General features: G+C 34.6%; 1 protein-coding gene across 2 annotated transcripts in view; it reads right to left on the bottom strand.

Moving 5' to 3' along the window:
* Nucleotides 1–3,704: 3,704 nt before the first annotated feature.
* LOC136036887 (adhesion G protein-coupled receptor L1-like) overlaps nucleotides 3,705–24,606 on the bottom strand; it is a 150,159-nt gene continuing 129,257 nt past the window's right edge. Inside the window, exons 15-19 of one of the 2 annotated variants that reach the window (XM_065719246.1) lie at nucleotides 21,802–21,884; nucleotides 18,256–18,379; nucleotides 17,590–17,703; nucleotides 15,179–15,305; nucleotides 3,705–4,753 (exon numbers count right to left, since the gene is read on the bottom strand). In XM_065719246.1, the coding sequence (XP_065575318.1) occupies nucleotides 4,572–4,753; nucleotides 15,179–15,305; nucleotides 17,590–17,703; nucleotides 18,256–18,379; nucleotides 21,802–21,884 (630 nt within the window). In that variant the 3' untranslated portion in view covers nucleotides 3,705–4,571. The remainder of the gene's footprint in view (nucleotides 4,754–15,178; nucleotides 15,306–17,589; nucleotides 17,704–18,255; nucleotides 18,380–21,801; nucleotides 21,885–24,606) is intronic. The other variant, XM_065719245.1, reaches the window with a different exon arrangement.

The following is a 24,606-nucleotide window of genomic DNA, read 5'->3' as shown; positions in this document are numbered from 1 at the left end:
CGTGAGGGCAGCTGATTATTGAAAAGTCACGGTCATTAAGTAGATAACTGAGGAGCTGGAGGATGTTCAACGGATGCTCTTTGAAGATGGATTTTGTATTTATTCCTCACTTGGAAACACCAAATATGTTCTAAAAGTGTAAGATTCCCAAATATTTAAAAAGAATGACGCTTTTCTGGAAATGAAAAACTTATAAAGCAAATACCCACTTAGAATTTTTTAAGCCCATTTCCATGGAAAAAATAGGTGCTGAGAAATCCTGCTGAAAGCAAAACTAAAGAATATGTTTTTAGGAAATGCTCTTCTTACCAGTAAACGACGAAAACGAAAATAAGGCATGCAGCAAAGGAATCTATTAGCTTCCCTTCAAGGTACCTGCATATAGGGATGGAGTATTCTCTGAAATAAATTTTTAAAACTTAAAGGTTCTGTAAGCTTGGGTATTGAACCCTGTTAATCACTTTAGCCGTGTTTTCTTTAACCCCCCACCCCACTGAATCTTAAAAAAATCCGTTTTTAGTCTTGATTCTTTCTCGCAACTCTACTTTTCAAAACATTAAAAAACTTTAGCGTAAGGAGCGGGGTATCGAGGAGGAAAAGCCCCTTTCATATACGGAGTAATTTCTGTTCGTTTTAAGTTTTAATGTCGCTCCTTACTTTCATTTAAAAAAACTTATTTTTTTTTTATTTAATGTCTATATAGGCTGTGTCCGATAGCGAAGAATATGCCTGTGCTGAATGAACACGGCTATATCCTGCTTGAAAAACGTTACATTCATTTGATACTGCATAATTTTTTGTTATTTATATGTCCAAAGAACGTATATCTAATGGCACCCAACAGACATGTACGTTATTTTTGGTCCTCCATAATCGAAACACTTGCCATGAAAAAACGGGTACTGAGTAATTGGGGTTGCTCATATTCTGATTAACAGGGAGAGAACAATGATAACTAACATGACCAGAAAAAGGATAAATGACAATGAGACATCTAGTAGTTTTGTATGCGTCACGAATCCATAAGTGGTGTATTCTGTTCAAGGGTTTTCGAAAGGTATGAGTTTGATTTTGGTGGCCCTTTGTTCAACGGTTAAACTGAGGTGTTTGATAGGTAGACTTAAAAATGGACAGAAAAATGCAATGAATTCTAATCTATACATTTATTGACTAGAAACTAATCAGAATAAATACTATAGCTTACATATTAAATGACAAAAACAACTTACGTAAGTTTTTAGAAATCAGCACATTAGAAAAACAATTAACAATAAATAGACGAAACATACAGCTTATATTGAAGCCTAGCGAAGTTGAAGAAAGTAGAAGGAGTCATTTATTTAGAATTAAACATTGGCCAAAACAGACACTAAGGTTATGTCTTAGGAATTTCGCAAAATTTGAATCAGTAGAAGTAATTTTTGGAGCATCCCTCCACCCCTGTTTGGAAAATTTGGCCGAAGGTCTATTCAAATGTCCAAGAGAACGTACCTTTAACCCAGTGCTGTAACTAGGGAGGTATAAGGGCACTCCTCCTGGGCAAAGCATCCATTGGGTTCCATTTATATATATATATTTTTATGAACTTTCGGCCCACCCACAGTGTTAAGGCAGGGGAGAGGGGCAGAAACTTATATAATGAATGGGAAGCTGAAAAAAAAACCTTCGTGACTCTTAGAAGCTAGAAATACTCTGGATTGTTAAATTACCGAGACAAATTACAGGTCTTGTTAATTGAATATGTACATTTTAAAGGCATTTTGGCTCTTTCAGTTTTGGAAAATAAAAAAACAAAGAACCTTTCTGACGAACATGTGCCCTTGGGGAGTACCATTTTGAAAGTGACAATATTCAGTGGTATAACATAATAATATCAAAGGAGCCAAAATAAGTACGATTTCAAATAAACAGTTACAAGAAGTGAAACATAATATAGAGAACATAATAAAGAAGCTTATTTTCTTATTTAAAATCCCTAATTTGTTTTCTCCCCAATAATTTATTATTTGTAGTGTTTGTAAATATGTGTAAAATATAGTACATATGAATTAAGATATAGTAACGAGTCACAGGAACTTATTAGCACACAATACCATAGCGCCAATGATGTGCTATTGACAAAGAAGAAAAATTATGTTGGGGGGGGGGAGGTTTCCGTGGAATAATCTAGCGTTAATTTTAAGTGCTACCACTACTAACAATTCGCTGCAGCACCAAATTTCCTTAGGCCAACACAGCAACGCACGCTCCTCCTCCATCCCAATCTATTCAAAACTGCTCTCTTTGCACCCTCCCAGGAAGTTCCCATTTCCCTTAAATCTTTTTTTATGACCTCCCACCCCAACCGTTTAGCCCTAGCTTTCCGTTTAGCCCTAGACGGTTGGCCGAAAAGGGCAATCTTCGGCAATCTTTCATCCGCAAGACGTGCCCTAGCCATCTCAGCCATTCTCATTATAGCCCTAAAAAGCGGGAATGAAGTAAAATTTCGTACAGCCTACTGTTGGAAATACGGCTACTATCCCTTAATACCGCGTTTAAAAATGCTCTTTAATTTTTCACTGGTTTATGCTGGTGATTTATTTCCGAAAGTTAATTATAAAATTCCTTAAGCATATCCAGAATGAAAAAATCAATAAACATGACTTTTAAAAATCTGATTTGATCACTAGCATATCATTGACATGCGCTATGGCATTGTGTACTAAAAAATTTCTTAGAGCCGTTATTATATTTTCATTTCATATGTACCTTATAAGTATTTACGCATACTGCAAATAATGGGGTGAATAATGATGACTGTGTGAAAATTTGAGCCAGTAAGGAGAACGAATAGCTCTTTAGCCTGGAGATTTTCATAAGTTTGTCTGTTTCTTAGTGCTTCAACTCTGTTTTGGCACACAACTTTCATTATTGTAGTTTCCCACATATATAGAGAGCTCACAGGTTCCACGTGTTCCCACATGTTTACTATACATGTTCCAAATGTAAACTATGCATGTAAACCATCCGTAGTTTCCACATGTATAGTTCCCGCATATATAGAAAGTAGTAGAGACCTCGCAGTAGCAGAAAGTGTACTTTATCGCTATATAGAGCCCCATAATGCTTTCAACGAACCCTAGACGAAAGCGTAAAAATATAGACGAGAATTTGCTAAATTACTAGGCTAGGTCGTATCCAGGATTTTTGTTGTGGGGTGGGGCAAGGTTACAATTTTTTTTAAATGCACCTGAATATTTGTTTATACGTATTTTGGTTACTTTTTTATGAGTTTTGACGACTTTTTTGGGGAGGAGAGCCTAAACTGGTCAAAATCTCCCCCCCCCCCTGGATACGGCCTCGTTACGAGGTATTTTCTATTTTTTTTCTAACAGTCGCATAAGATTATACGAAGCTGGTGCTATTGGAAATTCAAGTCGGTCTTGAAAGGACCGTTTTCGTTTGGCGTTAAACGGAAAAAAGGAGTGTAAATCAACCAAATTCACACAGCGATCTAGAAAACACTTTTATATCACCAGCACTACTTAGTACCTTTGAGAAACAAATCGAAGCTAATTACAGAAGTTAATTAAGCAAATGCAAAACGTAAATTAAAGAACAACTAAAAAGTTAAGTAAAGTTTTCAACGGTAATGATTGTGGTCGATTGTTACCTGGATGTAATGGATTCAAACACCTGATGATTTTTTGTTCTTGATATCCTAACACTCTTTGAAAAATTTAATGAATTCTTGTTTAAAACAAGTAACTAATAATAAACTATACGTAAAGTATATTCATACTCTCTTCAGTCCCTTCTTAACTGGTGTAATAATGGTCTTAAGGATTGTGCACCTTAAGGTCTTAAGGATTGTGCACCTTAGAAAGCTTGTGCAAAAAATTGCGGAAAGCCAATTTTGCCTTGTTTTGACTCATATATAGGTTGATGTGAAGAGACCCCGCCCTCTTCTTGTTTAGATTAGGCTCCTCATTAGGAGATGTAAGACGGTTATGAAAGACCACACCTAGTTCTTCTTCAAAGCAACAGCCATTCCGAACTTCTAACTGGGTATTGCTCTAATACTAAGATGAATAAGAAAACAGAATTCTTTTAGTACCATTTCCCCTTATGTCATTGCCAAGATGTGAAGTATTCTTATTACTAATTAAAACCAATCACTAGATCAATTAAGATGGAACTTTAGCAAAGGTGAGTCGTTCAGCTTCGGTTCAATTTAAAGCACCAGTAGAAAAAATTGATGAACAAATATAACTATACTTTGCTTGTATAATTAGCTTATAGGCTTTGTGGAGTAAAGCTAGATGGTGTTATTGTTTCCTTGAAGGTGAACTTGAATTTTCTCTCTTGTCAGCTTCCCATACTCTTTGACAAGGCTGTTCAAGGGGGAGGGGGGTTTCCAGGGAAAGCTATCCCAGAAACCAGGCTTGGGGGTGCCGTCACTAAGGTTAAAAAAAGATGATTGAATTTTTCATTGACTAGTTCATATGCGATTTTGGCACTATCAGGTAGATAGTGCTGACGTTAATTTCAGCGGGTAGCACCACCCCTATGAACGGCCTTGCTTTTTATATTCAAGTGTCTGCACACAAATTTTGATATCTTCGCTGATAAGGCTCTCCTCCTGATAGCTCTGGGGAGCTCCCTGAGGAGGGCACACTCGAAGATGAAGTACTTTCGCAATAAGCCATATTATAAGAGCCTCGACGGATATCAATTTCAGGAGTGCTGATGGTCTGATCCTGCTTTTCAAATCCTAAAATAGATGTTGAAATTATTGAGGACAAATTATAGGAGTCGTTTTTGTTGCTGGTAAAATCATCAATTTGATAAAATACATATATAGCCTATTTTTTTCTTTATTGGAACCTGATGAATCATTTTGGCAAGAGTTGTCTATTGAAGTTTTTCTATTTGATATTTTTTTGGAAAGCTATAAGTTTCGCTTACTATATAAGTATATAATATAGTATAATAATATAATATAATTTTAGTTTCGCACTTTTTCTTTTAATTGAAATTTTTTTTGCATGCAGACCAATAAGGTCTACGCAACGTGCGTGCCGACCTCTGAACTCTAGGTGGCGAGTTATCTGTAAATAAGAACTTGGTTAACGGGATACTTAGATTTTTTATCGCATGGTTTAAACAATCCCAAAACTTATTGGATTAGATACTGCTAGCCTTATTCAAATAACTAAAAACATCAGTGGAGTATTCTAGTCCCAGTCAACAGTTATGGCTAGTAATTGTGATGACGAAAAGCTATTGAGTGGAGGATTTTGAGAAACGACGTGCCCTCTCATGACCCACTGCAACGATTTATGGTTAAGACGTTCAGCCATCAGACCAGTTTTGCATCCCAGGACTTTTTTACATCCCACGGTGTTTTATCTTAGATGAAATTCTCCGAAGAAACCAAATCAAATTTTAGGATTCAACTACCTTATTACTTAACCGTGAGCTAAGATATTTTAAAATTCAAGAAGTAAAATTATATTATATCAACCAAATTAAATTATTTGATTTGGTTTCAAAATCGTGATTGATATACGCATCAACAACTGAGCAAGATAACTACCTTGATAATTATTCTTTGGAAGCATTAAATGTTTTATGAACAAAGCTATATGTAACTTCATTGAAATTAGTATATCATAATAACCCAATTAAATTATTTGATCTGGTTTCACAAAAGCATTTGGCATAATGCACGAAAAACGAAAAGGAAACCAAAGAAATCATGGATGGGCAACCGACCTAAAATACCATCTACCTATTGCTTTTTAAAGAAATTTTTACACTAAATCTTACATTGAAAAAAACTCAATTCAGCTTAAAATTTGATATGCACACAGTACTCAGCTTAAATAACTTAAAGGGGCCAGTTCCGTGGTTTTTGGCCAATTTTGGCCAAAAAAGATACAAAATAAATTCGGTATCAAATATAATTTTGAAATTATCATCGGGAAACGTGAAATATTTCATAAACAGATTTAGATGTGAAAAATGTTCTCCTAAAATTATATTGCTGATGAAAAAACGGAGGTTTTTAATGAGGTTTGAAGATCTTGCTGGTATACTGCTGATCTTACTAATTAGATTTTGTTCTTGCTAATCTATTTTTTACCAGTTATATAACAACAATAATTTATTTATAATCCGCTACAAAAAAAATTATGCAGATTAGCAAAAGGAAACAAGCACTTCAAAAAAGGAAAACAAAACACCAAACCAGTTAGGAAACTGTTGGTGGACATGTACTTGCAGATGTTATTGACTTGCAGATAACTTGATATCGTCCGGTATCATGATATCGGACATGTACTTAAATATACCGTTGGATAGTTTTTTAACAGCTTCGCACGTTTCGAACCAATTTCAGGGAGTGCGAAACAAGGCCATATCAAGAATTTTTCTTTTTTTTTTGGGGGGGGGGGATAAAAAAGAATAAAAACGCATCAAATATTAGTTTGAATGCATTTTTAAGAGACGTGAAGAATTTTGGGGGAGCGTTCAAACCCCCCTACAACCCCACTTGGACACGGCTTTGATCCCTTAAACAAATATGAGATTTGGGTTTGTGAACTACGGAGTTAGGTTATAGGCAACAGAATAGCGCTGCCTAAGTAAAGAGCAATATGAACACAACGTCTTATTTATCTATTTATTATTACTTTTTCCTTTTTACCAAGCCAATTCACATAGAAGGAGTTGTCGTAGAAACTTTAAAAGGAGCTCATCCGATTGAAAATTGAAATTTTCAGTGCCCTTTTTGAGAATGAAAATGGGCAACCATCCCCCCAAACCAACCATTTCCTTAAACACATCCAGTCAAAATGTTTAAATAGTAGTTTTGTTCAGCATAGTTGAAATGTCCAGTAATTATATCTTTGGGAAGTCAACCCCCTCTCACAGCCTTCAGAGCAAGGGCTAAAACGGAGGGGGCTCATTTGATTCGAAGTCGGAATTTATAGTGCCCTTTTTAAGATTCAAAAGTAATCGAACAGTGACTAGTCCTCCTCACGCCTTTTTTTCTCCAAATATATCCTATCGAAATTTTGAGGTAGTCATTTTATCCAAAATAGTCAAAAGATCATATGACAATGCCTCTAGGATTGACGTAAACCCCCCAGAGCTTGGGGGGAAAAGTTGTAAGTTATGCCCCGTGGACGTGAAAAGTTTTCGTAGAAGGGGTGGGTCGTGTAAACTTTTGAAGAGGCTCATTTGATAGAAATAAATGGCGACGAAGACCACACTGTTTCTGATGTTTCTCATTTGATTGGAAATTGAAAGTTCTATTTTCATTTTAAAGAGTCGTAAGAGATTGGAAGACGGAGACCCCCTCCTCAAACCCTCTTTTCTCCAAATATATCCAATCAGAATTTTGAGATAGCCATTTTGTTCGAAATAGTCCAAATATCATATAACAATGCCTCCGGGGCGGAAAATACCCCCCAGGGCCTGGGTCCAAGGGTTGTAAGCTCCGCCCCGGGCATATAATGTTTTTCCTCAGTATAGTTGAAAGGTGCAGCAATTACATCTTTGGAGACGTCAACCTCCCTCCCCACAGCCTATCAGGGAAAGGGCTGTTAGTTAGGCAACTCGTCCATTGTTTACATATAGTACATGTTAATGAGAAAAGGCGTTCAGGAGAGCCTTTCAGAGAATGTAGAGAGAGGTGTTGACCTAAATCAAAACACGTTATGAGAAGACGGGTTGTCGAAAGGGCGAAGCTTAGGAATGATGTAGTATATTAATTTGGAACTTTCAGGAAATGATGAGGGAGATGATCTATTAACCAAAAATACAATATTTGCACGCTACTACTATTACTGCAACTACTGCTACCATTACTACTACTACGACTAACACCGCTCCAACTACTGCTTCTGTGTGGAGTTGAACTAAATCCACATATACTATATGCATAAAGATTGTCAAAAGGGCGTATGTCAAAGCAATATTTTTGGAAAGGCTTACCGTCTCAAGATGAAACTTCCGGGGTATCATCAGGGGGATGTTTAAACTGATCAAAAGGCAACATGTACATGCTACTACAGCTGTTAATACTTCTACTACTACTGTTAATACTACTGCTAATACAACACTATTACCGCTGCAAATGCTTCTACTACTACAACTACTGCTAGGATACTAATACTATTAAGGCCAAGCATAAGAACAGGAGAATTTGACAGAATTTTGAAGGGAAATCTGAACTAAATCAAAACGCACTATGTACACGCAGATTGTCAAAAGGGCGTATCTTAAGAATGAATGTGGATATTAAGTTGGAACTCCGAGAGAATACCTAAAAGGGAAGATAAGCTAACGAAAAGGAAAGATAGTTTCTTTTGTTGTTTTGTTTTTAGAGATTATGTTTTGTTTCATTGTCAAATAAAAGAATTTGTCACTATTCAATTGTCATCTGTACTTTTGTCATTGATCAAAAAGGTACTATGTGCATGCTAGTAGTAATACAACTACCACTACTACTTTTACTGCTACTATTACTACTACTGCTGCTATTAAAATGGCGCACTTTACCGTGTCTTTAACCGTGTCTTAAGACGGATATTGAAGACAGCGAAAGGTACTATGTGCATGTTCCTACTAATGCTACTACTGCTACAATAACTATTGCTACTACGCAAGCTAAGGCTATTATGGTGGAGCTTTCAATGAATATTTAACTGGATGTTGAACTAAATCAAAACAAACTACGAGTACGTAGATTGCCAAAAGGGTGACACAGCAATATCTCAAGAATGGCTTTCATTATAAAGCTTGACCTTTTATTAAGTTGTGGCGGATTTTTATTTAAGGTAAGTCTTGTCAGACACTATTAACACTGCTACTACGATTACTGCAACTAATGACGTTAATAGTATTAAGGTTAAACTTTCAGTGAACGCTCAGGGGGAGTTTTGTTTTGAATTGAAACAGTGAACGAAAGAGTTGTATGCAAGCAGGTTTACAAAAGGCATATAATTAATATGATAGGCAGCGCAGCGCTATCATAAATAGCAATATCATAGAAACTTTTAAAGGAGCTAATCGGATTGAGAATTAAAAGTTCTAGTACACTTTTTAAGAGGCAAAAGGCATTCTTTCCAAGCCTATTACTTCTCCGAATACACCGAATCAAAATAATTAGATCACCACTTTACTCGCTATAGTTGAACAGTCCAGTAACTTTTTCTTTATGGATATTGGGTATGTGAACCCTCCACAGTTATGCAATTTACCCATTATCATTTAAAACTAAATGTTGCTTTAAACTAAATCAAAAGACACTGTGTATGCTGGTTCCCAATAAGACATCTCAGCAATATTACCAAGAAGACTGAGGATATTAGGTTGAAGCTTTCAAGGCTACTACTATTACTACTTCTGCTCTTACAATTTAAATAAATTAAAAGAGACAAAGTGTCCCCGGGTTGTCAAAGAGCATAGATAAAAGTTTCTTGAAATAAAACTTGAAGAGCTATTAAACTAAATTTAACTATTTGTGTCCAGAATATTAAAACGTGCATGTTGTTGAAAATTGTTGAAATCTTTTCCAATATTCAAATAGCAATCCTAACTACGAATTCTTGCACAAAACCGGAAAGAAAAGTAAAATATTATTTTCTTTTTCCATGAAAAACCCTATTTAAAAAAAGAGAATATAAATTAATTTGAAAAACTTTTTTCATTGAATAATCTCATCAAAGAAAAGTAAAGAACTCCATTAAACCAATGATGAGCAGAAATAAGTCAAATACCTTCAAAACGCACAACTAACAATAATCAGTAATAACGGGGTATGTCAGAAGACATACCCCGTGTCTTCTGAAGACCGGAGCATAATTTTCACTTTACTGAAAAAAACAAAAACAAAAAAACAAATGAATGCGGATTGACTTGAAGTCTTAATAATTTCTTATGTATTAAAGCTAAACAGTTAAAATGTTTAAAATGTATTTTATTATAGCTATAGAGAGTTATGCAGCAGAAAGAGGGGTGGAGGTAATATTGCAACGTAGAACGGTTTTAGTCTCACTAATATAATACGTGAGACTTATTATAATAAGTAATATAATAAGTAGTCTCACTAATCTCACTAATGATTTGTATACATGAATACGCCACCATGTTATGTACATCACTACACTGATTTGCCTGAGTACTGAAATTAGCAATCGTTATTCTCGTTCTTAGGAAACTTCTCTGGTTTCAAAATCAAAGTTGAATCAAAGTGGGAATTTCAAAGAATGAAATATTGAAAAGAATTAAATATTCAATAAAATGGAATCTCGGAAAGAATACAATACAGCCCACTACACTTGTGCGCTGAAGATATTGACATAAAACCAAAAAAATTTGTCTTGTCAACTCACAGGGACACAACTGTTGCTAGGACAGCGGACAGAGTAAATATCTCTGGTTTTAAAAATGTGAAGCTGCTATCCCGATTTTGGATCCAAAGAACCGACAACCAGCTTCAGTTTTACCGGCATAAAAGACGTTGCACGTTGCACGAACGTTGAATGTATTACATTGAAATCTGTGTGACTAAGCCATCAAGTGTTTGGTTTTTCAGCCTACTATTGTATGTGACCACACTGTTGTGGTTAGTCATATATGCGACCTTCATTCTGATTTTTCAAGGGTCATTTTGCGGTGCGAAATCTTATATTTGACATCTCAATCGGCTATCACATGCAGGCCTTATAGAGAAGAAGAGTTGCATATATATATATATATATATATATATATATATATATATATATATATATATATATATATATATACATATATATATATATAGTGTTAAGCAATGTTTTTGTTAAGCAATGTTCCGAGCAAATTGAATATTTGAAACCCAGTAAATCAGCGTGAGTTTGTGGAAAAACTCGGTTTTGGTGATAAGGTCCAGCATATTGTGGCTAAAAAGGGCTAGATAGTAATATATATGTCTGATGAACAATCATCGACTGCTGCTGTTGCTGCAATACCGAACACGCTAAATATTTGAACGAAGATTGTGAGGCACGAGTATGCCGGCATTATCAGGTTAACCAAGAATATGACGTTTCACAAATACCTATTCTTCTCAGTAGCGTGAACAGTGCAACCAGATTAGGTAATACGTCCGTAGTCCAGTTAAAATTTGTATCGATAGATGAATTAGATCGTGCTGTTAGACACGGAATCAAAATTGAATAGGGTTTACTTCGAGTTACGCTACCGATCGAGAAGCCAATCCAGTTTCACAATTGTGAAGGCTTTGGTCATTTTGCTAGAGATTGTTCTAATCCAACTAAATGCAGCAAACGTACCAGTAATCATAGCAACCGTGACAGGAGCTGTCAGGTGCAGTCCTTTACCTGTACCAACTGTGGTGGCAGTCATTGAAGGAACAGTCTGTCGTGTTCAGAGGTAAAAAAACACCTACCTGTTCGAGGACCTGATGTTAGAAATAAAACTATGAGCCGTGCATGTTAATGTGGGATCTAGTTCTAGTTAAATAGTCTCTGTATTTTTTTAGAATATTAATGGCGCCCGGGAGAAATTAGGAACTCTTGAGAACCTCCTATTTAAGTATGATATTGTCTATTTAGCCGAACACTTGCTCGATGTGGATAATTCTACAATGCCAGAAGTTTTGTCTGACCATTTATCTTTTACTAAACCTGCTAAAACTACTACTGGCCGTCCCTCTGGTGGCTTATTAGTTGCTGTAAACAAGAAGTTTAGATATGGTTGTCTTGAGTCTAGAGATCTATACCTAGCAGTTGATTTAGGTAGAATTGTTCTTGTATGCATTTATATGCCAACGAATTATCGAAATTCTACATCTAGCCGACAGTATGTGTCAGCTTGTGTGTCCCTATCAAAATTACTGCATTAAGTTAAGTCATCAAATTAATCGCTTGTCACATATGGTGACATCAACTCAGACCACAGAGGTGCTGCTGTACCTTTTACACAGTTGCTCCTTTCTTCAATGCCAAGCGACATATTTTTGCTTTCAAAGTCCAAATCTTTCTCTTACGTTCACTATTCTGGTTCTACTTCCGATATTGATTTTGTTCTCTCGAACATTCTGGACCTTCAGAGTGTCATTGTTGACGTATCTGATGATATGTTAACAAGCAACCATTTGCATTTAAAGTTTTGTATGAATTTGCTTATTCCACACATCAGTCAATAGCCTCAGTGGCTTAGGAAGATGCATTGGGATAATATTGATATACCACTGTATCAAAGTGTTTTGGATTCTATGCTGTCTAAAAATTCCTTTTCACCTTTTTTCTACAACACTGAAGGGCAGCAGCCTTGATTTAGATTGCAATCTTACCGAGATTACTCATTCGATTAAAGTAGCCGCCTCAGCGGCAGTACCATCGGAGAGAATTAGGGTTGGTTCACGGAAAAAGGGCTGGAGCGATGACCCAGAACAACATCTTGCAAAGAATCACAATTTCTGGTTTAAGATCTGGGTGGATCGTGATCGTCTTAGATCTGGTTTAATTCTTATGATCCTTCAATCGACTAAAAGAGAGTTTTGGAAAGCTGTATTGCTCTTCAAGAGAAGGCAAGTATCCATTCTTTCTCGTAATACCCGAAGTCATCCGCAGCTACTATGGAGCAAAGTATCAAAGTTCACTTCATCGTCTACTTCACGTTCTAAGCCTACTGATGTAACTTCCTGGGAAAAACTCTTCTCCTCGCTATTCTCTGACAGCCCCCCCCCCTCCGCACCACTGGACACCACTTTTCAGCAGATTCTCTTTCACTGCAGGCTGCTGTGAACAGCCTTTATGCCGGGTTGTCTGACATCGGGCTATCAGTCGCTTCTGCTAAAACTGAGTTTCTTGTTTTTGGTCCCGATTCAAAAATTCAGGCTGGCCCTGATACAATTTTTACCAGTGCGCTTCTCAAGTACCTTCAACTTGCATTCGGGACCTCGATTCGAGCAACAAGGTCACTAACAATAAATGTATTGAGAGAGAAGTTGAGAAAGTCCTATGGACGTTTTTCTAAAGTTAAAGGTCTATTTGACAAAAAAACACGCTTGATTGGCTTTATAACTCGCTTTTTGCTTTTCTGGTGCCATTATGGAAGTGTTTTGCCTCGTCAGAACGTCAATAAATTCGGTGCGTCTTTTTCAAATTTTGAAAGTATTTTCTTCGTGTTCCTATTTGGTCCCGTAACAGTCATATCTCCAAACGTTACAGAGTTTTTGAGATATATGATAGGATGGATGTTTTAGAAGGCAGATTCAGACAGCGATCTGAGTCAGTCGTAGATTTTCCGTTGGGGTGTATTAATCGTTTGTGAGTTATTTTTTAGTGTTTTTTAATCATAAGTGTTTTTATTATGTATATTTCTTTTCCATACACCTCTAAGTGCATTTTTGTATGTATAGAGTCTTCCAATAAACTATTACTATTATTATTATATGCTGTTTAGTATTTTTCTTCTTTTTACACTAAGAACAGCTGAGAGGAGGTCTTGGCCATGTCGTTAGCAAGTAAAAATTTTGTCTATGAGATATTTATTTATTACATGACTCAGATCACCGTAAAATTACTTGATTTTATACTGTTAGTCTTAGTCAATAGACTGAAAGCACCAGTGAATAACTGTTGTCCCTATTTTGACTGTTGATTGTGAGAGGGCATCAGTTTTCCACCAGCTGGTGTCCATCTCAGAACGCAACGTGTGGTGTACAGCTCCAACACGCTCGGCACTGTTTCTACCACTCTTGGCACAGTTTCTGCCATGATTGGCACACATAGATCAGGCTAACCGAGTACCACCTGATGTAAATGATTTATGAAAGAGAACATCTCTTCGGGAGACGATTTACTGACTATACTTTTCTGGCCTCAAACCAGTACTATATTTTCTCCAGCACACTAATCTGGTAGGAGAAAAACTAATTTTATGTTACTTTTCGTCTTTTTGCGGTTGTCGCATGTATTTTGCGGTTATTGCGTTTATTGTTTTTTTGTACTGAGAATAGCCTAGTAAAGGTCTTTGCCGAGTTGTCAGTATATAAGAATATTGTTTATGAAATATTTGAGTTGTAAGTAATTAACATTGTGTATTTGTATTTAATATGGTAATCTATGTTAAATATAATGTTTGAGATTTCCTTTTGCAGTGAGAAGAGTTGATTGGAGGCATTGGCAAATATGTTTGCATCATTTTCTGGCTTTCAATGACTGAAATATTCCCTGGTGTTTTCTTTCTACGTTATTTTATTAAATTAGTTATTTTGTATAGTATTCTGTTGTCTTTAGCTACAAAAAATTGTAAATCTGTCGTTCTTTGCACAAATGGCATGGGTACTGAAGATTTACCCACGACCAGCAGGCCGTATAACAATGTTTAATGTTATAATTCATGCTCCTTATAGCCTATAAAGAAAATGATCTCAGAGATATGTTTTGTATTTTGAATAAGCTATTTAATCAGGTTTGATTTTTTTTTTCTTATGAGCTATTTGCTTATGGCCTGCAGCTGTAGACGATAGCGGCAGATGCCCAACCCGAAGGCTGTTTGCAGCAAAGGCTTGGAATAAGCTACAGAGGTGTTGCCTTAATTATCTCTGATGACCTCAATGGCCTTTTGTCAAAAATTCTATCTACCTGAGATATTTGATTAGGTGGATATCAAAACATGTTCTAAGACCACACAGGCTATACATGATGTTGACGAAAAAGGAACAAATAAAATATGAAAGTGATTAAGAAATCAAAATGAGATTATTTTCAGCCGGAGGAAAAGAAACAATGCAGAGACAAAATAGATATTTCGGCAAAGACCTCCACCAAGGCGTCCTCAGCACCCAAGAAAAGGAAGGAAAAAAAACTGAAGTTTTGAAGTAAAACACGTCTGAACAAAACGTAACGACTGAACAGCAGAATAAGCCAAGCAACAAAAAATGGCTCAAAAGTCGGATTGGGCAGGAATATTTTACCTAGCAGTTAATACAGCCTGTCTAATGATCTAATTTGTGCTAAGACGATCAATTTATCTTTTTTTTCAATGGGAAGGAATGCGAGATGATTCTATTATTATTGAATTATAAAAAATTGGGTTTTAGATTTACAGCCTGCAGCTGCAGACAATAGCTGCAGATATACAGACTGTAGCCAATACTGGCCTACCTCGGTATTACCTTGTTTATCTTTGGTGTTATCAGTAGCTTGATTTCTGAGGGAGTTCTTTCCACCTGAACTATTTGACGGAACACGGGAAACAAGAGTTTGTCTTCTGTGATTTGCAGTTGTTGTGTCTCTCTTGACCTGAAATTGTGATTATAAATTGTTATATCAACTAGTAAATTATTTATTGCTGTAAATTATATATTAAAAACTCAATTAGTTATTATTCGTAGAAGTTAACATATTACTATAATTACATTATAATAAACTATCATAATTTGAATATCAAGTTAAAATGAAAGAAGCTAAATGTTTCAGTTTTACTCCGTCTAGGGTCTAGGGAATATTATAACTAGGAAAACAATTCACAAAATGGGTAAGCCAGAAGATATGGGCTTATCGGAAAGTGCACAACTGTTGGTGGTTTCAAGAAAAAAGGAAAAGGAAGAAAAATGAAGAAAAGGAAGAAAAACTCCAAGAAAATTAGGGAAGGGATTGAGAATAAAACTAGAAGTCTCAAGTGCTTTCTAGACTACTTATTAAATTATTAGATACAATGGGATCTAATAACACAATGGCATTTAATAATATTATCTTTAAGGGCAAAAGCAAATTGTTTCAAATAACAAGACTGTCTCATTTTGCCAGGTTCAAATATAAGAGAGATCTGTCATGCCTTGTTCGCCTTGTTTTGTGCAATTGAAACAATGGCGAATATGGTCGAATAGAGTTGAATAGTGGATAGCTTTAAGAGGTTATTTTTTCCATTTGTTTTGCTTTCATTTTATTTTTGTTTAGAGCCTGTGTTTATCTCCTCTCCTTTCTTTATGTATTTTGTTCATGTTTGTTAGTTTGCTGTCATTGCTTATCATTTTTGTGTGTTGATAAAGACTTGCAGACATCAGCCTGAAATATTCAGACTTTTATTACTGCTTGTGGGAAATTAGTTGTTTACTCATTGCCTATTGTGCAAAAAATTAAGTCCATTCAATTATATTTACAGTCAATTTTAATTGCCCTTATCTTTCTGTTCTTTACCTTTCAGAGTACAATGAAATTAATATGAAACTGGAGGGGGGGGGAGTATTTTATTATAAAAATAAAACCTATTTGAGTTGGCCAAACGTTAGAAAATGTCGTTAGAGAAGATAATTCCCCAGCAATTGTTTCTTATCTATTTTTTTTTTGCAAATCAAATAAGCACAAACTCAATGAACCATAAATATTTCGAACGGTTGTCAAAAGGTTTTCTGTTATTAAAATGAATAAAATCTTAAAATAGAAAATAAAACATTTTTTAATGAAATTTAAAGCTCTTAAACGCATTACGTCTTCTAAGGGCTGGGTAAGCCCAACTTGTTGATGAAGTAGAGTGAATTTAAGTCTTAAGTGTTCATTCCATCAATTTTTTTTACTAGAACCCAAATTAGAACTGCAATATCCCAATATATACCAATATCCCAAGGATATTTTTAAAAATTTTTACATAAGAAAATAAAGAGATTTTGAGACCTTGAAATACTTTGGCTTTGCTTCCAATTACGTTTATGTAGGAGGGATCGGCTGAGGTAATACAAAAGACGATATATAAAAATTTTGTGTTTTCTAGATTTACAGTTAATCATTGCAGTCTATGTAAGTCCTACCGATTGGTTCAATCTGCTTTCTCCTAACTTCTTTGGTTTACTTCTGTGAAACAAATCGATGCTTTGGTTTTAAACCAAAACCAATAAAATTATAATTTTTTAAATTACTTATTTCTTTCTTTGAAATAGTTGTGACAGAGATACTTTGATATAGAAAGGAAGGAAGGATATCCAAAGGATAAATATTCTCCAGAGCCATTGATGCCTGATAGACGTTTCAGTTGCTGCGACTTTTTATAAGGACAAGTAGCAAGCTTGTTGCACAAAATTGCTGTGGTGGGGATCGAACTCAGGGCCCCGTAATGCCAAGCAGAGCAACAATCCACTGTACAGCTACACGTTAAAAACTAACCAATAAAATGTCTTTCAGTGTCTTATTAAATCGCTTGAGCCGCTTATCTACCCAAGAATACCTTCTTGTAAGTAAATATGGCTTTTATAAGCCCGTAAATATAAAATATGTGTTTCAATCTTTCTCTTCTCCTTAAAACATTTTGTTTTGGAACGCACCACCTGTTGAGTTATCGAAGTTCATATGATCTTAAACAAGGTCATAATAGCACGACCTTTCTAGATTGTGTATTGGTCTTTTTATAACGAGTCTGGAAACTCCTTGATCACACTATGTAAAGCAATTTTAAAGAATAGAAAATAGTAATTATATAAAAACTTGGCTATGACAAGAGAAGAAAATCGACGTAGCAGAATTTTGGTTACCAAACTTGCAATAGAATAGAAAAAAGAGGAAAAAATCAAAAAGAAAAGGGAAAACATTCTACCTTGGAACTTGTATTTCTTAAATCACTGTATGGCTTTGATCTTGATACCGCCCGCTTAATCTTAGTGACTACTCTTTCATTCAGCATGCATTGAAATATGAAAATGAAAACTCCCTGAAACGAAGAATAGTATGGATTGAATTATGTAAGCAATAAATAGTGAAAACTAAAAGCTAGAAATAGGAAGAAGAGAGAAAGAGAAAGAGAGAGAGAGAGAGAGAGAGAGAGAGAGAGAGAGAGAGAGGGAATGAATTAAATAGACAGTTGAGACAAGTGCAATATAATACAAATATATTAGATAGTCTTTTGTTTCGTATTTTCACCACTTGGACATCCCCTTAGTTCATATATATATATATATATATATATATATACACCCACATATATATATAACATATATATATATATATATATATATATATATATATATATATATATATATATATATATATATGTATATATATATATATATATATATATATATATATATATATATATATATATATATATATATATATATGCATAATTTAGTTTAACCTTTACAATTGAATATTGAGTGCAACAATGCAAACTAAAATAAATGTTATAATTGAAGAAATAAATAAGAAAAGACTAAATGAAGATTGACCAAAACAGTGTGAGAGAGACACAAAATTCTGCTGTTACCTGTAAACCGTTCAAAGTTCCAAATAAGTAAAGAGGCCAGATATCGGGTATAAATGTGAGCATGCCAAACATCCAAGTTATGCCCATGATAAATACAAGAGCTAGTGAACCTTTCACCCATCGCCTGGAAGACAATTAGTATATATTACATTAGATTCTTAGTTTTAGGGACAAGGCCCCTATAAACCACTGGTATCCATTTGAAAAATCGCACGACGAGTGAATTTATTTGCCAGTCAGCAGTCCAGAGCGGAATAAAATAGCAAAAACTTTAAGTCACCATGCTACTTCCCCAAAAGATAAATTTTCCCTGACAGCTTCTACTCAACCCTTAGATTAAACAACTATCAACGAAATATGGAAAAAACCAATTCGTATATTTACGGGTGGTTATCGGGAACTAGTGAACTTACTCATAAGCTTTTGATTAAGTTGTTGTTTCTTCGGTTCGGATACACTGCTTATTTATAACGTCACCATGATGAGGTGGCTGGATGTCACCCCCATATCTATTTATATATAGCAAAATTTTACATAAACTATTGATTTTTATGCCTCACTTTAAGAGCATTAATAAAACTGAGATTCTTAATTATCTTTATAAGTCAAATTAGTAAATTCCTATTTGTTCAATTAATAAATTGAAAATTATCACTAACAACAACATTAAATTATAATTAGGATCGTGTGTCGTTTTTCACTCTTGTCTGTGAATGCAGAAGCTAGGCAAAGTAACAGTTCTGAATCTAAATCAGAAAAGGAAGTAATTTTTTTTTAATATTCTTAAGAATGAAACAGTAACACTATTTTCATAAAAAATTTGTATCAGTGATTAAATATTTTGTGCTTCTATCCCCCTGTCTAGGGCTATAATGAGAGGATAGTTAACATGGCTAAGACACGTTCTGCGAATTAAGGTAGACATATTGCCAAAAATCCCCCTTTTTGGCCAACCATCTAGGGCCAAACGAAAAGTAAGTCGTCTACATGTTGGCAGGGGGGAAGTCCAAAGGACTGATTTAAGGGAATATGTAACTTCGTGGGAGGGTGTAAAAAGGGAAACTTTAAATTGGGATGGAGATGGCTCGTGCGTATTTGTGTTGGCCTCAGGTGGCTTGTTGGTGCAGTGAGTTATTACAGTGAGTTGGTGCAGTGAGTTATTAGTAGTATCAGTATTTTCAATAGCAAAAAATGTCTTAAGACAATTTCGGAGGTTGAGGGGCTTTTAAAATTTCAGTAGTAAAGGAACATAAACGCCGATTCCTCAAGACGCCGGTCGTCTAACAACAAAATCTTAATCAATCTAAATTAATCTTAAATATTCCAAATCTTAATTAACAATCTAACAACCACTTCTTAATTAAAACTCCCTCGTGCTTTTCTGAATACTGTTTTCCCAATTCTGTGATCAAATATAAGTTAAAGTAATTTGTAAATTTTTCTAAACCCTTCACCAAGAAGATCAGCGCGCTCAAACATCCTATTTTTACTTCCACAACCCTCTCCGTAGCGGATATAAAACAAAATTTGTTGTACCCTCAAATACAACGGAAATAAATAATAGGTCGACAAACGGCAAATCTCTCATTGCAAAGGGGACCAAGGTATAAAGGCCAATTGTTACTTGCAAGTCTTAAATCTTATAATGGTCCTAAATTTCTCTTGTCATAAATTTTCAGCATTTTTTTTCTTTCACGTGTACCATAGTGCTAAAATTGTCAATCCTTGAAATTGAAAATGATGTATTGCTTAAGGCCCAGCCAAAGTCCAAAAATTTAACTCCCTAGTCAATTCTTTTTCTTAGGCGGCAAATCGGTCAAATACAAAGGTATCAGTTTTTTTCGTCGCTTCAACTAAACAAACATAAGAAAGTTAAACTTAAGGGATTTATCACTCAAAATTACGATTAAGTGCAGGTTATCCTTAGCAATTCTTCTTGTAATTATTTATACAATGTAATTTTTTATATGTGTTTATTAACTGGTAGTTTGATGTCTGCACGCTACTTATTCTCTACACTCTGTTTAAACAGGTTACAACTAGCTAATACTTGACTGAATCGCTCCTGAACAATCCCAGTGGTTAATCCCTTGGTGTAATTTATGCATTCTCACACGCTCCGATTACAGCTGGATCTGGTCTTTGGAGGAGAATTTTTGACTTCGGAACACAAATATGTAAAGTATTTGAAGGGGCTGTAGCCAGGAAGTATATATTATAGAAGTAAGTTTCTGATTGTTGAACAGAAAATTTTTTGCTCTATTTTTTGATACCCCACACCATCAGTGTCAAGTATAGCAACCTAGAATGGAAACCCGAAACAGGTTTTATAATTATTTTGGAATTATAAAAAAAATAATTGTCGGCCTTAAAATTTGATTAGATCAAAATATTCACCAGGTTTTTTATTTCTATTGACATAAAAACCGCGGAAAATCACTAATTCAGGAACGCCAGGCAATCTCCAATGTTTAACATGGGAGGTATAGGAAGATTCCTTGAGAGTGCGTCTTTCCTTAAACAACTTTTGAACAAAACACTGATGTCATACACTTTTACCACCTCATGAAGGACTATTCATCAGCGGTGGAAAAGGAAAACCTATGGAAAACCTTGGAGCATCAGAGGGAAACCCTATATAAATTGGAATGGAGGAGGAGCGTGCACAGCTGTGTTGGCCTCAGGTGACTTAGTGCTCTGGTGGATTGTTAGTAGTAGTAGCAGCAGTAGTACTGAACCATTTCAAAGTTACTCTAGAAGCCAAGTAGAGCTTGTATTTAATCAGCATTAAAGTAGCATTATTATATTTATTCCTTTCGTTATTACTAATCAATTTATTTTTATTCTTAAAACGCTTATTTTTGTTACAAAATTTATATGTCATTATTAAAACATTCGGTATATTACTTCATGGGCGAATTGACAATTGAAAGGCAATGTGGATTGCTTCTGACTGCCAGACGTTATACAATTTATGTATACATTATTTATGTACAACGAAGACTTTAAAAAACGCAGTAAAATTTTTTCTATATTCATTTTTTTACGTTTTTACAAGTCAAACAAACATTTCTGGGAGGGGGTGTCAAACCCCCCCCCCCCCACCCTGGATACAACCTTGGTCGTATTTTTGCGTTCTCTACATTTCAGTACTTTTTAAGATTTTTTTTTTACACTCAGTTGGGCTTTGTGCTTATTTATGCAAAAGCTAATATATGGTCATTAAAAACCAATAAAGATAATGAGTTAAAAACAATATTATAATTAAATAAAATTACAATTAATAAATTAAAACTAATTAATGCTAATCAATTAAATCCAAAAGCTAATAAATGGTAATTAAATCAGTGCGCCTACGGTCCGATGAAATTTAAATCAGTTTGACCTCTTAAACTATTAGAAGTATAAAATCAATATATTTCACCAAACAACCATGTTACAAGCTTTTTTTTCAAGGGGAGGGGAGGGTACTGAAATAAATTATTCTAGAAGCTATTTTACACATTCTTCTTAATGTCTCTGATTTAGCATAATATGATATACTACCTTGTGAATGTTGAGTTTTCTTCAGGCGATTTTGTTGATGATGCTGCTATATGAAGGGCCATCACAAGAATAACCAAATTTACCTGAAATATATAGATATTATATATATATATATATATATATATATATATATATATATATATATATATATATATATATATATATATATATATATATATATATATATATATGTATACATAAATATATATATATATATATATATATATATATATATATATATATATATATATATATATATATATATATATATATACACACATATATATATATATATATATATATATATATATATATATATATATATATATATATATATATATATATATATATATATATATATATATATGTAATGAAAAAAGTATTTAAAAAAAATAAAAATATAAACCTTCCGTATAAATTTGAGATTTGGTAGTTTTTGTTTCTTATGAAAAAGGACAATTTTTAATAGAAAATTTGTATGTGGGAGATCCTACCAAAAGATTTTACATTCAGGGGGAGGAAATTATGTTTTTTTTTTCTTGCATTTGAACGCCAACTTATGAGCAGAAGAAATATTTTGTAATTTTTTTTTCTTAGGAAAAATAGTCGATTCATCTGTATTTTTACGACCATTCTAGGGAAAAGAGTCTTTTTCGGGGGGGGTGGGGGTGGAAGGGCTTAATCATGGTAAATATTAGAAGAAAATACCTCGGAAGAAAATTTTGAAATTGCAAATGCATTTGCTGTCTAAATACAACTAAACTTTACATTTTTAATCCCTAGTTCCGTTCTAAAAATTGACCCCCCCACAAAAAAACAACTGATATAACCGTTTAATTATGAAATATGGATAAAACTTTATGCTTAGACACCAATAGAAATGTAGCCTAATTTAATTTCTTCTAGCCTGCATTAAATCAAAATAGTAGGCTACAAATCGTGGCCAAATTGTGTCCAAAAAAGCTCAAGCTGATAGAACAGCCATAGGGTTATATTGGAGTTTAGTAAGTCGGTATTATCCTAAGACAGTTCACACTTCCCTAGAACTAATACTTCAGTTCCAGCATAAAGTATATAGTAAATCTAAATAGGTATTAAATAAAAATTTTTTTTTTAACTGAAAGTGAGGAGCGACTTTGAAACTTAAAGCGAACAGAAATTACTCCGTGCATAAAAGAGGCTGTTCCCTCCTTAACGCCCCGCTCTTTACGCTAAAGTTTGACTCTTTCTCTCAACTCTACTTTTGAAACAGTAAAAAACTTAGCGTAAAGAGAGAGGGGTTGAGGAGGGAGCTGCCCCTTTCATATACGGAGTAATCTCTGTTCGTTTTAAGTTTTAGTGTCGCTCCTTACTTTCATTTAAAAAAACTTATTTAATTTCTGAAAGTTTTTCAATTAATAAATGTCTTGATTTTGGCTCTCCGCAAATGAATAGTTAAAATAAAATTTACATATTAATTAATTTTTTTGGCAAAATATCTTTCTCATAGTTTTGATCGGACAATTCTGAGAGAAAAATGAGCGGTGGAGGAGGCCTAGTTACCCTCCAATTTGTTTGGTTACTTAAAAAGACAACAAGAACTTTTAATTTCTTACGAACGTTTTTATTAGTAAAAATATACGTAACTTACGAATTAACTTACGTAACGAAATTCTATATTCGTATGTTTCTACTGCGTATATGAGGGGTTCGCCCCCTAGTCAATACCTTGCTGCCTAGACTAAATCATACATTTTGTCCCAATTCCTTAAGAATGACCCCTGAATCACAAAGACCGTAGAATAAATAGTTGACATTACTAAAAATACTTTAGCATATAAAGCAAGGTATTAGGAGGAGGTGAACTCCTCAAATGCGTAATAATTTCTGTTCGTTTTAAGTTTTTAATGATGCTCCTTAATTTCATCTGAAAAAACTTTTTCATATTTATTTTTCATTTTTTTTAAAATGCTAGAAAATCCTGCGCCCCCCTTCATGGAAATTCTCTTCTCCCATGACAAGTTCCTCCATGGAAAGTTCCCCGCCCATAGTCCCCTCTACTCAACCCCTCCCCACAACCAAATAGTTCCCGTGAAAACGTCTATACACTTCCCAATAGCCATTACTATATGTAAACACTTGTCAAACTGGTCAACGGGGACTGTAGGGGGGTAAGTCGTCCCCAAAGACATAGATATTAGGTTTTTTTACTCTGCTGAGTAAAACAGCTATCTCAGAATTTTGATCTGGCTACTTTGGGAAAAAATGAGAGTGGGAGGGGGCCTGGGTGCCCTCCAATTTTTTGGTCACTTAAAAGGGGCACTAGAACTTTTAATTTTCCTCTGAATGAGCCCTCTAGCAACATTCTAGGACCACTGGGTCGATACGATCGAAAAAAACAAATAAACACGCATCCGTATATCTGTCTTGTGGTAAATAAATACATAATTCCACATTTTTGTAAATAGAAGCTTGAAACTTCTACTGTAGGGATCCCTGATACGCTGAATCTGATGGTGTGATTTTCGTCAGGATTCTATTACTTTTCATGGGCGTTTCTCCCTATTTCCTAAAATTAGGCAAATTTTCTCAGACTCGTAACTTTTGATGGGTATGACTAAATTTGATGAAACTTATATCAGTTGTTGGTAACGAACTGTAGTAAGGAGCGACCCGGCTCAGTAGTAACCGAAACTTCAAAAAACAGACATCAAAATAATCACATTTTAATGCTGATCTTAAATATATAGATTTCATCAAGATTAGTCTTACCCATCAAAATTTACGAGCCTGAGAATGTTTGCCTGATTTTAGAAAATATGGGAA

Source organism: Artemia franciscana, chromosome 16, assembly GCF_032884065.1.
Source record: "Artemia franciscana chromosome 16, ASM3288406v1, whole genome shotgun sequence".
NCBI classification, from domain to species: domain Eukaryota; kingdom Metazoa; phylum Arthropoda; class Branchiopoda; order Anostraca; family Artemiidae; genus Artemia; species Artemia franciscana.
The sequence above is the reverse complement of the archived record's forward strand: the minus strand, read 5'-3'. Positions and strand labels throughout refer to the sequence as shown.